Source organism: Canis lupus, chromosome 3, assembly GCF_011100685.1.
Source record: "Canis lupus familiaris isolate Mischka breed German Shepherd chromosome 3, alternate assembly UU_Cfam_GSD_1.0, whole genome shotgun sequence".
In the NCBI taxonomy this organism is placed as follows: domain Eukaryota; kingdom Metazoa; phylum Chordata; class Mammalia; order Carnivora; family Canidae; genus Canis; species Canis lupus.
In genome coordinates, this window is record NC_049224.1 from 32,487,824 (window position 1) to 32,503,646 (window position 15,823).

The window sequence follows — 15,823 nt, forward strand, 5'->3', positions numbered from 1 at the left end:
CATTTAGCTGAGGTGCTTTGCTGTGGATTTGTTGTGTGTGTGCTGTGAAAGAAAACTAGAAACTGTTCTCTGCTTGGTGTTCAATCTTGTTAAGAATCTGGGCCTGTATGTGTGTGATAGAGATCTCCACGGTGCACAGGCAGCCCTGGAGGGCAGCATTCTACCAGAGACCCCCTCAGATTGGACAAGAGCCTAGGCTAGAACTGCATAGCTTTTCTTCCCAGAGCTATACTGTCCAGTACAGTAGCTGTTGGCCATATGTGGCTATTTAAGTTTAAATTTAATTCAGTTAAGAGTAGGTAAAGTTAAAATTTACTTCTGTGCTCACACTGGCCACCTTTCATGTGCTCAGGAGCTGTATGTGTCTAGTGGCTTCCTTATTGGGCATTGTGGGCACAGCACATTTCCATCACTGCAGAGAGTGGTTTTGGCTGGTGCTATGTGGAGCCAAAACCTGGTAGAGATGTCCCTGGAGGCACCCCTGTGCCTTGGGTGCTGCTGGAGAACCAGAAGCTCAGGGCTTCCTCCTTGGTCTTATCATCTCTTGTTCCTTTTCTCTTGCTGGTGTTTGATATTTTAATCATGTTACAGGTTACTTAGGGTTTCTAAATTTATGAAAAAATTGGTGTGGAGTTTCTTTTTTTTTTTTTTAATTTTTATTTACTTATGATAGTCACACATAGAGAGAGAGAGGCAGAGACACAGGCAGAGAGAGAAGCAGGCTCCATGCACCGGGAGCCCGATGTGGGATTCGATCCCGGGTCTCCAGGATTGCGCCCTGGGCCAAAGGCAGGCGCCAAACCGCTGCGCCACCCAGGGATCCCTGGTGTGGAGTTTCTTATGCCAGGAAAGTTTAGACACAGGCTTTGCACTTTCAGGGGTTAGGATCTTGAGGAGATGGAGGTCATTGCTGATGTGATTGTGACAGAGCTGAAGGTAAGGAGAGAACTAGGAGAATTGTTTTGATTAATTTAAATTTAAAATCAAGTATGATTTTAAGTTTGAGAATGGATAATAGGATAATAGGACATAGCTTGCTGAGTGAGAAAAGGTGATGACTAGGTGAGTGAGCCCTAGTGAGGCCTGGATCCCCAAGTGTACAGGGGTAGAGGTAAGTTCCAGGATTGGCCTGACCAAGGTATATTTAATTTAATTGATCTAGATAGAGAGATAGGGCTTGTCTAAAGGCCAGAGCCCTGGTCCTCTTGGCCAACTGTCCTCCCCATTAATTGCGGCTCCTTTCCTGTGGGCCTGTAGGTCTGAGAGGGCTGGAGGGCAGAAAAGAAGTACAGGACTTGCTGGAGAATGGGACCATCACACCACAAAGAGAAATGGAATTGGGAGGGTGGATTCTGGGGGGAAATGATCCCAGACCTTCAACTGTAACATGTCCATTTGTAGTGCCACATGCTGAGTCTCATTATGCAGAGCATGGGCTCGGGCCGAGTGCCACATGTGTGCCTTCAGAGCCGGGCATTCCTGCTCCTCCTAAGAACACTTACTTGGTTAAGTGGAGTAGGATTTTTTTTTTTTGAGTAGGATTTTAAGTTGTATGAAATATTTGACCTGAGTAAGGGTTTTCAGAGTTCCTTATTAGATTTAGTTTAGTCTCTGTGTGTTTGCAGCAGTCAGCAAAAACCTTGATTCAGTCTAATTAAATCTTTTTCCCTTCTAGATTGATTCTCTTACAGGCCTTGGGGTGGTTAAAGTAGAATGTGGATCCCAGTTTTCTGTTGCCCTTACCAAATCTGGTGCTGTTTATACTTGGTATGTAAGATTCTGTTTGTTTAATTGCACCAAACCCAGATTGCTAAAGTGAAGTTACATTAACTGACATTTCATAGATTGGGATGTAACTTCTGTAGCAGGCCTGTGTCCTGAAGTATGGTGGTTAAGCTGAGGGGGGGTGGGCAGGGTGGTAAGACAGGGCCTTGCACTCATAATTCTATATTTCCTTCTGTGCAGGGGCAAAGGTGACTACCACAGGCTGGGCCATGGATCTGATGACCATGTTAGAAGACCTCGGCAGGTCCAGGGGTTGCAAGGAAAGAAAGTCATTGCTATTGCCACTGGCTCCCTGCACTGTGTATGCTGCACTGAGGACGGTAAGTGGCAGGCCCAATGTTGTAACACAGAGGCCTTTAAAATCCAGGAGGTCTGCTCAGGGATAATATATATAGCTGTAAGGAGTGGGGAGTAATTACATTATATCTGAGAATTTCTGTGATGAGTAGGGCTTTGGCTCTTGTCATCTTCAGCCCCTGGTGCTAACACTTGTGAGTGTGTTCTGTTTCACGGCTGAGCACAACAGAGTGGATAGAGCACATCTGATACTGCTGTCCTTACGAAGGGGTGCTTGCAAGGTGGCCCTCAGCTGGCCTCTGGGAACCTCCCTTCCCTAATTGATAAGAGGCCTTGCTGTGCCTAAACTGCACAGTGTGGTCTCTGGTGGAACCTAGGTATATGCCAGGCAGAAATGCCCATGTGACAGCCATAATGAAAACCCAAGTCTCTAATAAGCTTCCTTCGTAAATGGTACTTTATGTGTGTTGTTACAACTCATTGTTCAAGGAATTAAGCTTGTCCTGTGTAATTCCACTGGCATAGCGTCATTGGAAGCTTGTACCTGCTTTCCTCTGGACTCCCCCTCCCCCACCACCCCGTGTGCCTTTTCCCTTTTCTTGATTTTTCTTCATGTCCTTTCACTGTTACTGTAGCTGAGTATGACTATATGCTGAGATCTGAGAGTTTACCCAATGAATCAGCAAACCTGAAGGTAGTCTTGAAGACCCCAGCACAATGGCAAAAGGGACTGTACAGATGGAATTAAGGTTGATAATCAGCTGACATTACAATATGGAAATTATTCTGTGTTATTAGATGGGCTGGTTTAATTACACAGACTTTTCACAGCAGATGGAGGCAGAGGAGTCAGAGAGATGAGGCAGGAGAAATTTTTCAAAGTGTGAAAGGTCTTGATCCACTGTTGTTGCTACAAAGATGGAGGAAAGGGACCCCATGATGTGGGTAGCCTCTGGAAGCTAGGAACAGCTGTCAGCTGCCAGCCCACAAGGAAACAGGACCACGGTCCTCCAAAGAATTTAATTCTTCCAACAGCCTGAATGAGCAAGGATATGGGTTCTCCCCTAGAGCATCCAGAAAGGATGCAGCCTTCTGATACCTAGTCGCTAGCCTAGTCAGATTCATGTTGGACTTCTGACCTACAGAACTGAAAGAACTGTGTAAGCCAGTAAGTTGTGGCAATTTGTTATGGCAGTAACAAATTTTTCCCCCTCTTAAATCCTTTGTTTTTTCCCTTTTAAATTTTTTCCCTTTTAAAGTTTTTTCCCTTTTAAATCCTTTGATGAATTATACAAATATGTACCCTTTAATTGTTTCATTGATGGAAGAGTTTCATAAATAGATAATCAATTTTAATGGCCTATTGTGGACTGACATTGTAGTTCTTAAGAACTTATAACCTAGGGATACCTGGGTGGCTCAGTGGTTGGGCATCTGCCTTTGGCTCAGGTCGTGATCCCAGGGTCCTGGGATGGAGTCCCATATTGGGCTCCCCACAAGGAGCCTGCTTCTCCCTCTGTCTGTGTCTCTACCTATATCTTTGTTGTCTTTCATGAATAAATAAATAAAATCTTAAAAAAAAAAACAAACTCAGAACACATTTTTTATTTGCTTTATTTTTATTCTTTAAATTTTTGAAGCACATCACAGAACAGTCGGAAGTGCAGTACAAAGACCTTTTTTTGATCTGTGAGAGTCAGGTGCTGCCCATCACCCTGAACATTTTTTTTTTCAAGATTTTATTTATTTATTCATGAGAGACAGAGAGAGAGAGAGAGAGAGAGGCAGAGACATAGGCAGAGGGAGAAGCAGGCTCCATGCAGGGGGTCCGATGTGGGACCCGATCCTGGGACTCCAGGATCACGCCCTGGGCAGGCACTAAACCACTGAGGCACTAAACCACTGAGCCACCCAGGGATCCCTACCCTGAACATTTGAGTTTGTATTTCCTACAAACAGGCACACTACTAAACAATCTCAGGCAGCCCGGGTGGCTCAGCGGTTTAGCGCCGCCTTCAGCCCAGGGCCTGATCCTGGAGACCCGGGATTGAGTCCCACATCAGGCTTCCTGCATGGAGCCTGCTTCTCCCTCTGCCTGTGTCTCTGCCTCTGTGTGTGTGTGTGTGTGTGTGTGTGTGTGTGTGTGTGTGTCTCATGAGTAAGTTAAAAAACAACAACAACAAAAAACAGTCCCCGCACAGCTGTCCATTTGGGAAATTCACATTGTTTATTATTGTACCTGATTATCATACCCATTCATATTACAACACAGGTTACATTTAGCTGAGACTTGTTCTTGTCTCCTCTACTCTGAGGCAATCCTTAGTTGTCTGAATATCATTCTTTGACACTTAGTCTTCTAAGTTTTTTGGATTGTGAAATGTTTGAAGATTATAGGCTTGTTATTTTGTAGAACATCTCTCTATTTGAGTTAGTCTGATATCTCCTCAGTAGATTCAAGTTGCTCACCTTTGATCTTAATTCATGCTGTATTCTTCATTCTTAATTTATCAGGTGACATGCAGTTTCTTTTTGTCCCATTACCAGTGGTGGTAACTTCAATCACTTGATTAAGGTAGTGGCTGCCAGACTTTTCCACTATGAACTAATGTTCATAGTGAACATTTGTGACTAATAAGTATTTGGGAGGATATTTCAAAATGTTTAAATATCCCTTTCTCATTGAATATTTTATTCTCATCAAATGTTTGTTTTTTTCACTTACATCTATGTGGGACTCATGATTTCCTACTTTATTTAATGGATTATATGTAATCTGTTACTGTTACTGACTTTGATGCTCAAATTGGCCTTATTAAACTAGTTTTATTTGTTGGTGTGTGCTCATCATTCATTGAATACGTCCTTGCTTTGTGGCACAATAAGACACCCTGTCGTCTTCTTGACTCCTTGTGGCCCATGCCTAGCATTGACCATTTCCCCAAGGAGGCCTAATGTCTTTAGAGAAGAATGGTTTTAGAAGACAGAGCAGATTGATAGCTGTGCTCATTGCTTTTGGAATGTCAGTGCTCCCAGGCCTCCTCAGTGCACAGAGCCAGGGAATACATATGTAAAAAATATACAAATTTGTATCTGTTATTTTTGTATTTATGTTATGTATATTGAATATCACACATTCGTACCAGGACCCCAGGTTCCAGTTCTGTACCATAGGGTTCATTCTAATTTTCTCTCTTTCCATACTTACAACTCCTTTCTCTTTTGGTGAGAATCCTGGATTTCATTATCCTTAATGTAGTGATTCATTCACTCTGCCTGCATGTGACCAGTATCCCATCATTGCCTTAGCCCTCTCCCCTGAATGAATCCTCATCCATCTCGGGGTGTGACTGCCCACTCTGGGCTACCCCCACACATGGGGTACTGGTCTCTGTGCTTCAGCTAATTCTCCACACTGGGACCCCCCCCCCCCCATATATGGAGGTTTTTGTCACTTGTGGACTGTGATTTTCTGTTTCCAGCTGTACATCTGCAGAGAAATCCTCCTTTTCTTCCTTGTGCTATGATACCTGCCCAGTGACTTTAGGATTGAACTGTCCAGAGTGGGAAGGGGCAGGACACAAGCACGCTGCCCTTGATTATGCAGACATCGCACTTTACAGAGTGCTTCGTGTGGCTGCATGGCTCCCTGAGGAGTCTTTGTGGATATGGCAACTAACCTCATTTCTATTTTAGTCACTGAGTGATCTTACCTTTAGAGCAGTTTTCTTAGTGGTGTTTCATGGTTGGGATATAGCATAGTACACTGAAAAACAGGATTCTCATTAATGATGATTTTCATGTTTAGGCTATAAATAACTATAGGAAGAACTATGTTTCCTTTAAAAAAAGAAGTTGTGTTTTTTAAAAAACTGATTTTTTCCCTCCATTCAACATAAAAAATTTAATTTGTCCAATTAAGTATATTACAATCTGTTTTACCGTTACTTGTTCTGATGAAGAACTGCTGCAATGATATGCTTAGTCTTGTAAACAAATGCTATTGGATTTTTAAGACCAGAGTCTTGTGCCTCTTGTCCAGCAGGGGCTATCAGGAGTTCTGAAAAGTGTGCTATGTCTTTGGATACTGTGATTAGAGACATGTAGGTCACACATGAAGTTAACATTCAGACAGTTGGCCACCGACATCCCATTGAAGGGAGTGATGATTGTGATGGGAAAATGGTGGTGGTTGTGCATTCATTAGTCCTAGTATACAAGTTCTTGTTCTAAATTCACTTTATTTAGGAGAAGTTTATACGTGGGGTGACAATGATGAGGGACAACTGGGAGATGGAACTACAAATGCTATCCAGAGGCCTCGATTGGTAGCTGCCCTTCAGGGTAAGAAGGTCAACCGCGTGGCCTGTGGCTCAGCACACACTCTTGCCTGGTCAACCAGCAAGCCTGCCAGCGCTGGAAAGCTTCCTGCACAGGTCAGTACTGGTTGGACCAGGTCGGCTAGGAGGTATACAAGTAGCGAGGAAGTCACTATCTGTGTATTGAATTATGCATGTAAGCCACGCTCACACTTCATTTTCCATTATGTATTTACAGAGGTGTTCCACTGAAAATAATTCAGGTTCATAATATGAAAAACAGTACTTTTAAGAACTTTAATATTCACTGTAACCAACATCCCATATATGTCAATGTGTCACTTTCATTCTAAATCTTATAAACTATACAACACCATTCTGACAGTACAAGCTGCACACATTCCTTAGTAAATATATTTCTGTAGACTAATTTTTTTTAGCATTTTTCTTGATTTACACTGCCTGACTCAAGCAGTCAGACTAGCCAGAATATCATTCTAAAAACAATGAGGGTTTTTAACGCCAGACTCAGAAGTCACGATGCTTTTCTGTTTTCAGAATTCATCTATAAACTATGGCTTATTTGTGCATTTGGCATCTAAGCTGACTTAATGCAATCTCAACGTTTCAGGTTCCCATGGAATACAATCACTTGCAGGAAATCCCCATAATAGCATTGAGGAATCGGCTGCTGCTGCTACATCACATCTCAGAGCTCTTCTGCCCCTGTATCCCCATGTTCGACCTGGAGGGCTCTCTAGATGAAACTGGACTTGGGCCTTCTGTGGGATTTGACACTCTCCGAGGAATTCTGATATCCCAGGGAAAGGTAGCAATCTTTGCTGTAGGCAAAACTAGTATTTTCAGTAGATTTTAATCCAACAAAAATCCCCAAACTGGGAATATGTAGAATATAGCTTATTCAGCAGATGTTCATTGAGCATCATGCCAGGCTGTGTTCTGGGTGCTCAGACTATAATGAAAAACAGACAAAAATATCTTCTCTTTTAGAGCTTACATTAAAAATTAATAGTGTGGTACAGCATTTTCCCCAAAAGGGTGGGGTGGTTTGCAGAACTAAACCTTCTTGGCAATATTCTCTGCCTGGCTAGCCTTGAGACATTATGGCAAATCCCCACTGGCAGTAGGAAGGAAGAATGAGCTAACTTCTTCCCCAGGGATGTGCAGCAGAGGGTGCCAGATATTCTAGATTATTTAGATGAAACTTCAGTACCACGCAGGATATGTAGAGATTCCTTGTCAAAGGATAATTTAACAGGCTGTGAATAGAATCACAAATGAGGACATCTAAAAATCACCAAATTTTGACTCATCGACATTTGTAATTGAGCTTTCTAGAAATAGGATGCCGGATTCAGGAATTAAGTTTCTGGCAAGCAGATTGATGGGATTTTCTGAAAGAACCATTGTGTCATAGGGGAAATATTTGTGCCAAATAAAAAAGCATAGAGATCAGATTTGAGAACTCCTGATAAGTTTATGATTCTGAGACTTATTTTGTGACCTAATTTGTTATCATTGATTATGGTCTTTTTAAATTTTTATTTTATTATTATTTAAGATTTATTTATTAGAGAGAGTACTCACACATGGACAAGTGGGAGAAGGAGCAGAGGGAGTGAATCTCAAGCAGACTCCATGCTGAGCACGGACCAGGACTTGGGGCTTGATCCCATGGCCCATGAGATCATGACCTGAGCCAAAGAGTTGGATGCTATACTGACTGAGCCACCCAGGAGCCCCATATGGTGTTTTTTCATGATAATAAAATCTGCATGTTTTGGAGTCCTGTCCAAAGCAGATTTTTCCCCCCTCGGGATTGGCTTTGTTTGCACTTAGCTGAAGGGGACTAGTATACACATTTTATTTTCATGTGTAGTTTAGAGACAAGTTGACATTGATAAGGACTGTGGTAATGATAACATCTCTATGATGATGGAGAACAGGAAGAAATTGTGTGTAGGTAACACTGATATGAAACTTAACTCCAAACATATTTTAATAATAAAAAAATACTGAAGTATCTAATAATAATAATAAAAAGTAAAAATAAAAGTAATAAAAAGTTTTACCATGTTTTTAATCTGTTCGAATAAAGGTGATAATAGGCCACTAGGGGAAGAGGCCTTCCCTCATAGGGAGAAAACCAAGCAAGGGGCAGGATGTGTCCCACATAGACTGCATGAGTGCTCTGCAGGCTGTGAGTATGGGGGCAGGACAGCAGGAGTCTAGCAGATACCCTCAGTGGCAGGGAATGTGTAATTGGCCTCTGTTCTGGTCCTGGGTGGGAAAGGATCACATTGTTGGAAAATTTGGGGAGTGGGTGTTGTTTGTGACCATGGAGATTTATTACCAGGATGCTATTCAGAGCACAGACGCAAGAGAGTGCCATAGAAGAGCCAGTCTGGGTAAGGCCATTCAGAGAAAAGAAATGCATATTCCTGTGGAGGAGAAATTGCCCTTGGCTCTGGGCTGAGCAGTTAGTAAAGCAGAGGTTGTCATGGTAGGTGGAGGGCCAGAGTAGCTGGTAGGTATTATATAAGGTTACATGGTGACGGACGGGTACACCTCTGTGAGCCCCTTTGTGCTGAGATGGGCTCACCTCTGTGGGCTGCTTGCCTCTATGATACCCTCACTAAATCTTCTGTACTTCTGAGGCCACCTCCTTGGGCTGTTTAGGACTCGTACCCTTTCTGCTTTCAGAGGTTGGAGTTCTGAGCTGGGAGAGGGGCTTAGACCCTGTTGCAGGTACCTTGTACTCCCCCAGCCACCCTGTCTCTGGACAAGGGTAAGGTCATCCACTTGGCAGAGACCTGTGACTCCCACTGACCCTACCTCCTTTGAATCTCTTGAGTCCCCTTCCCTACTCCTGTCCTCACTGTTGCTGCCTGTGTCCTACTCCATATGAACATGGCAGGCCTGCCTCTACTTGGGCGACAGTGGGCCCCACTCTCTTTTCTTGATGTCTTGCCTTGGGTATTCCAGGTTTCTTTCAGTATATTGAACCTATATATTCCTCCTTCATTGGTCTCCCCATCCTCACCCCAAGCCTGGCTTGGCCTACAGGACTCCCTAGCCCTGCTGCTGTTTTGTGGTTTTGTTAGAACTGCGACACTGAGGGATAGTGTTTAATGTTACTCTTGCCACTCATGCTGTTGTAGTCTGGGAGCCCTTGGTTTTTTAGTCAATCTTGTGGGCCTAAGTCCTAAGACCAGATGTGTGCCAGACTCTGGCCTTTCTCATTCTGTCCCCAGAGTGTGGTGGGCTACTCTTGCCTCCAGACGGTGAGTAGATAGCATTGGGTGAATCTCTGCATAAGTTTGTGCATGGGTTCAAGGCCATGCCCCTGACACCACCTCACAATTCAAAAAAGAGTTTGTAATTACTGTTCTTAAGAAAATTTGACTTTTAGGAAAGGATATTTAAAACAAAACGATGACATGGTTTATCTGTGGGGTAATAATATTTCCTATATCAGATTCTAAATTTTGTGTGTCATGTTTTAGGAGGCAGCTTTCCGAAAAGTGGTACAAGCAACTATGGTGCGAGATCGCCAGCATGGTCCTGTGGTAGAGTTGAACCGGATTCAGGTAACAGTAGAAATGGTTCTGAGTCTGACACTTCTCAGATGGGGTGGTTTCATTGGGAGTCATGGCCCCTGTAGCCTGGGGGAAGAGCAAACTTTCTCATGTGCCCTTGCTTTAGAGAGCAAGATGCCACCTATCTGTGATATTCTGTGGTGTTGAGGGTTCCAATTGGGAATATAAATTGTTTTCTTTATAACAGAAGAAAGAAAGACTTATTTCAGATAATCCAGAAGTATGCATATGGATAAGCAACGAGGGAAAGTAAAAAGGACCATATTTCTACTATGTAGTGATAATGACTGCTGACATTTGGAGGTGTGTTTGTTATAACTGAAACTGGATGCCTCTCTTTTGTAATTTGCTGTTTCTTCCCCTTCTTACATTGTAAGCACCTCTTCTTGCCTTACAGTGGGACTGTTGGATTATTTTTGCTGACCAGCTATCCCATGTTTTCTTAGTTTTCTCTGTTAGATTTCTGCAGGGGGCTGGAAGTCTGTGCCCTTTTCTGGGATATAGAGCAAGGCTTCTCAGCACAGCCCCAACCCAAATATGTCTTCAGTTGCCCTCTTTGTATTAGGTTCTGAGAAGCAGGGCCAGTAGAGTTGCTCCATACCTCAAATTGTCCATGAGGGCAGTTCCCATTCCCACCAGCCTCATACCTGTTCTGGCTCCGATAGCTTTCTTTGCCCACTTAATAGACCAGAATCACTAATACTGTTCTCTAGGACTGGAGGAATGAAAAGTAGGCCATTTCTGAATTAATACTACTGCCAAGTATAGATAAGCTTACCATTGAAAAATGAATTAAAAAGAAGAGAAAGGCAGCCCAGGTGGCTCAACAGTTTAGTGCCGCCTTCAGCCCAGGGCATGATCTTGGAGACCCAGGATCGAGTCACACGTCAGGCTCCCTGCATGGAGCTTGCTTCTCCCTCTGCCTGTGTCTCTGCCTCTCTCTCTCTCTGTGTATTCTCATGAAATAAAAATAAATAAATAAATAAAATCTCATAAATAAAATCTTAAAAAAAAAAAAAAAAAACGAGAACTTGAGCACTGATGATGATATTGTGTGCACTTGACATTTAACATGCAAATGAATGCCCCCACCTCTTGGAACAGAAACAGAGTTAGGAAGAACAAATTCTTTGTTGTTTTATATTAACACATGATTTTTACCCTGATGTTGGTTACATGATTAGATGTTTCTCCAGAGTTGTTCTTGGGGGCATTTTGGATTAAGACACAACATCTTGTCATTTGTTGGAGAACACATGTGACCACACTGAAGGAAGTAGTCTCTTCACTGACGTCAGACTCTTTAATGCTAAGCTTGAAGTCAGTCAGCCCATTCTACAAACAAATGCGCTGTTTAATTAGGTTTATAAAAAGGATTTTATTTCCCCACCTTGGGGGATCATTTTTATTTACTCTACATTACTAGGTATTAAACACTGAAGTTTGTAAGTGAGGAAAGCTCAACTAACACAGATGGTTGGGCATTCCTAGATCACATGCCTGCCTAGTCACATACAGGTGCCTAGTCAGGGCCAGCAGCCAGATATGGGTCTTCATATCTAGGGCTTTTGACATCATTGAGCTTGGTGACCTGGAACCCAGGTTAGGCATGCCTTTTCTGTCTTGATCTCATCTCAGATTTTGTACTCATCGTGTTTGGATACCTCTTTTCCTTCTCGTCTTTATGTTCCAGCATAGCACCTTGTATTACAAAAATGTTCAGTACGTGTTTGAAAAAATAGAATGGATAAAAGGATAAATTCATATTAGCATTTTTAAAAGGCACATAAACAACCTTCAGTGCAGCATGCCATGGCTGCTCCAGTTTACCCAGTGGCCCTCTGCTACCAGAGCTAAGTCCTCTTCAGTTCAGATTTCATATTTCCCTCCTAAAGCTAGAAAGATCTTCCACAAAGTTGGACATAGAATTGGCTTTTTTTTTTTTAAATAAAAAATAGAATACAGGGTGAGAGTGGGAGGTATTCCATGAATCCAAGTTAAATTCAAGATACCAGTTGATCCAGAAAAGTGTGTCAGCTTCCCCATGGCCACAGGTTGTTTCAGGCATCAGCTTTCTTCCATAGGGATGCCATTGTAGATATTCTCATACCATCTGTGCAAAGTGTTCTAGAGACACTAAAACATAGACATGTTCCTGGAGGTTTTTCTTTGTTTGATTATGATTTAGTTTTATAACAGAATCTGAAAATCATTGTACATAAATTTTTTTAATTTAAAATTTATTGCAGAATTATTGAGCATGTTCATTTCTGAAAATTTGGAAAATTCAGATTAAAGGCAGTTAAAATGATCTATATTCCTACAATCCAGAAGTAGCCACAGGTACACAGGTTCCTGTCTTTGTGCGGAGTCAGTTCTCATAGCCATTTAAATCCTTCGGAAGGATTAAGAACATCAGTCTCTGTTAATTGGTATTGAAATGGAGATGACGTGACAGTGAGAAGCTGGATCTGCGTCTTGTTTCTTATGGGTGGACACATCGGTCTTCCTTTCTTTAGCTTAGTTTCCCCCAGGGATATTCAGTACCTTAAAGAACTAGAGATTTAATTTAAATCACATTGGTGAACATACAGTCAAAACGTGTGGCACAGACAACATTTCATTCCATAGGAAACTATTGTCATTATTCATAAATCTTATTCATGATTATTTGTGTGTAAGAATTAGCTATTTAAACTCACCCTAGAATTTACTAAGAAGTTAAGGATTGTGGGATGCTTGGGGGGCTCAGTGGTTGAGTGCCTGCCTTCGGCCCAGGGTGTGATCCTGGAGTCTCAGGATTAAGTCCCATATCGGGCTCCCTGCATGGAGCCTGCTTCTCTTTGTGTGTCTCTGCCTATCTTTCTCTGTGTCTCTCATGAATAAATAAATAAAATCTTTAAAGAAAAAAAGGATTGTGAGAGTTCAGCTGTAGGAGACAACAGAAAAGTACATTATTATGAACATTTTTTCCTTTAACTTTTCAGTTTGCCATTATTTTAGACAGCTTCTCAGGTTATTCTTTTTTATTTATTTATTTTATTTTTTTTTTATTTATGATAGTCACAGAGAGAGAAAGAGAGAGAGGTAGAGACATAGGCAGAGGGAGAAGCAGGCTCCATGCACCGGGAGCCCGATGTGGGATTCGATCCCGGGTCTCCAGGATCGCGCCCTGGGCCAAAGGTAGGCGCTAAACCGCTGCGCCACCCAGGGATCCCATTCTCAGGTTATTCTGAAGCACTGTATAGCCTACAAAACTGTAGGGTTACTGAGTCCATACCAGGTGAGGGCCTTGAGTGTTCTTTGATCTGTTTGAAAATCTTAGCTTAGGATGAAAAATACAGGTAGGAAAAGTGATTGTACTTGGGGGAGATGCAGTGACCACAAGGGTTGGAGTAGGATACATGCAGATGAGTAAGAAGAGTGAGGAAATTCTGCTCTGGCTGAGATGGTGTTTCCAGGTTTGGTCTCAGCCATTTGGTTTGAAGCTCAGAGTGCTGATAGTCTGTGAAGGAGGGCTGCTTTTGGAGTTCCTGGCATCTTATTCATGGAGGCCAAGGCAGTATGTTAAAGTGATTAGCTATGGTTAAAGTTATGAAGTGCGGGGATGAATCATATTGTAGTTACCACATGGGCTGCCACTACACTGTGAATGGCCAGCTGAGGTCTGTGATTTCTTGAGGGAATATTTACTTAAACACAACCAGACTTGAGGGGTGCTGTGCTGTGGCAACATGCTGCATGCATTCAGGTGAGCAGGGGCCATACCTCCTATGATTATAGCAGAGTTTCCATTGGCACAGCTGTTCAGCAGGCATCCTGTGTATGAGTCCTGAGCAGATAAACATACGGTGTCAAGTGAGGGGAAAAGAATGTGAGACCAGTCTTTGAGGTTCTCAGAGGGTTTGTGTTCCAGAAGTGAGGGACATGAGGTGCCTCAAGGGAGGCTTCATAGAGAAATGAGGCTTAGCCTAGAAGCTCTTCAATCTTGTAGAGGTGTTACCTGTGGTTTTTGCTTTGTTCTGTTGAGAAATTGCAGCGGCATCTGAATGCTGCTGTCTGTGGGCTCCTCCCATGACAGCTCTTCAGGTCCAGCAGCATGTGCTAGCTGGACTTCTACCCTGGTGACCAGGGTAGAAGAATAAAGGGTAACAGAGGGTGAGTGGCTATAGGGCTTATTGTTGCCATTGGTGTCCCAGGACTGGTTACCTGTCGAAGACAGTTAGCTGTGTGCTTTCTTCCACTGCAGCTGTTTCATATTTATTTCTTTTCTCCTCTCTAGGTCAAACGTTCAAGGAGTAAAGGTGGCCTCGCAGGGCCTGATGGGACCAAGTCTGTCTTTGGGCAGATGTGTGCTAAGATGAGCTCATTTAGTCCTGACAGCCTCCTCCTCCCTCACCGTGTCTGGAAAGTCAAGTTTGTGGGTGAGAACTTGTATGCACTCATGGGCCTGTGGTCCTGAGGGTTGGCAGTCTGAGCCCATAGAGTAGTGAAGTGGGCATTAGAGGGAGAGCTGAAAAGGCCATCTAGCTGCACCCTGCAGGGCTTTGCTGGCATGACTATGAGTTGCTGACTCTTCCTTCCCTCAAGGTGAATCTGTGGATGACTGTGGCGGTGGCTATAGTGAGTCCATAGCCGAGATCTGTGAAGAACTGCAGAATGGACTCACTCCGCTTCTGATCGTGACGCCCAATGGGAGAGACGAGTCAGGGGCCAACCGAGACTGCTACCTGTTCAGCCCAGCTGCCAGGGCGCCTGTGCACACCAACATGTTCCGCTTTCTGGGTGGGCCTTCTTGCATGGTCATGATGCCTCAGTTATGTGGCTGTGTGTGCCCTCTTAACTTAATGTCTATTCTGTCTTGAGAATAACAGATATTTTGAGTATTTGGTTTTAGGTTTTCAGTGTGCAGCCACAGGGACATGCCAAGACTAACCATCAGTGAGCAGCTGGGTGGTAAGGGCCAGAGAGTATCTTTGACACTCAGAAGATCTGAAATACCGTGTTTCTGCAGTTTAAATGTATCTGAAACTTGAGATCAGACCTGAGGGGGTTTTGGTAGTTGGTCAGTTTCTCCCTCCTGTTCCATAAATATCTGTGCTGGGTGCTCCTTTGCCTCTCCAGGTACTGTACCCACCTTGCTTAAGAAACCCCATCTGTTTGTTTTGCCTTGATCTTATCTCAGATTGGGGAATCTCAGGAATGGGCATTGGTCTCTCTGTGGCCTTATACCTATTGGTAGGAAGAGGAGAAGTTAAAAACTAGGCCCATAGGAACAAAAGGAAACAAAGAATTTAGAATAGGACAAAATGTTTTGAGGATGGACCTGTCTCCATGAATTTGAGTAGCACTGGTTTAGAGGCCCAGTGTAGAGCTAGTGTCTGGTGTTGATGTTTTATCATTGATTTCAAGTATCTCCTGTTACTTGTGCCTTGAATGAACAGGTGTGTTACTGGGCATTGCTATCCGGACTGGGAGTCCCCTGAGCCTCAACCTGGCCGAGCCTGTTTGGAAGCAGCTGGCTGGGATGAGCCTTACCATTGCAGACCTCAGCGAGGTAACCACCAGGAACGCAGGGATGGGGAAGTGTGACACCTAGACTACTTCCCAGTAGCAAAGAAGGTCTGTGGATATAAGGCCAGTTTGCTTCTACAACTTTGATAGACCATCTATTTGTGGTGTTTTGCAACTTGAAATCTTGTCAGATAAGAGAGTTCACCAGTTTTCCTATGGAGGAGCAGAGCTTGCGAGTGGCTGGGTGGTGGCTTGGTTTTCACGTGGAGAGACTTGACTGGTTGACCA

At 43.3% G+C, this 15,823-nt stretch overlaps 1 protein-coding gene across 1 annotated transcript in view; it reads left to right on the forward strand.

Annotated features, from left to right (window-relative positions):
• HERC2 (HECT and RLD domain containing E3 ubiquitin protein ligase 2) overlaps positions 1–15,823 on the forward strand; it is a 242,709-nt gene that overhangs the window by 222,478 nt on the left and 4,408 nt on the right. Inside the window, 8 exon segments of the mRNA XM_038532568.1 lie at positions 1,676–1,767; positions 1,966–2,105; positions 6,331–6,518; positions 7,033–7,230; positions 9,929–10,012; positions 14,304–14,445; positions 14,612–14,806; positions 15,466–15,578. Of these exon segments, the coding sequence (XP_038388496.1) occupies positions 1,676–1,767; positions 1,966–2,105; positions 6,331–6,518; positions 7,033–7,230; positions 9,929–10,012; positions 14,304–14,445; positions 14,612–14,806; positions 15,466–15,578 (1,152 nt within the window).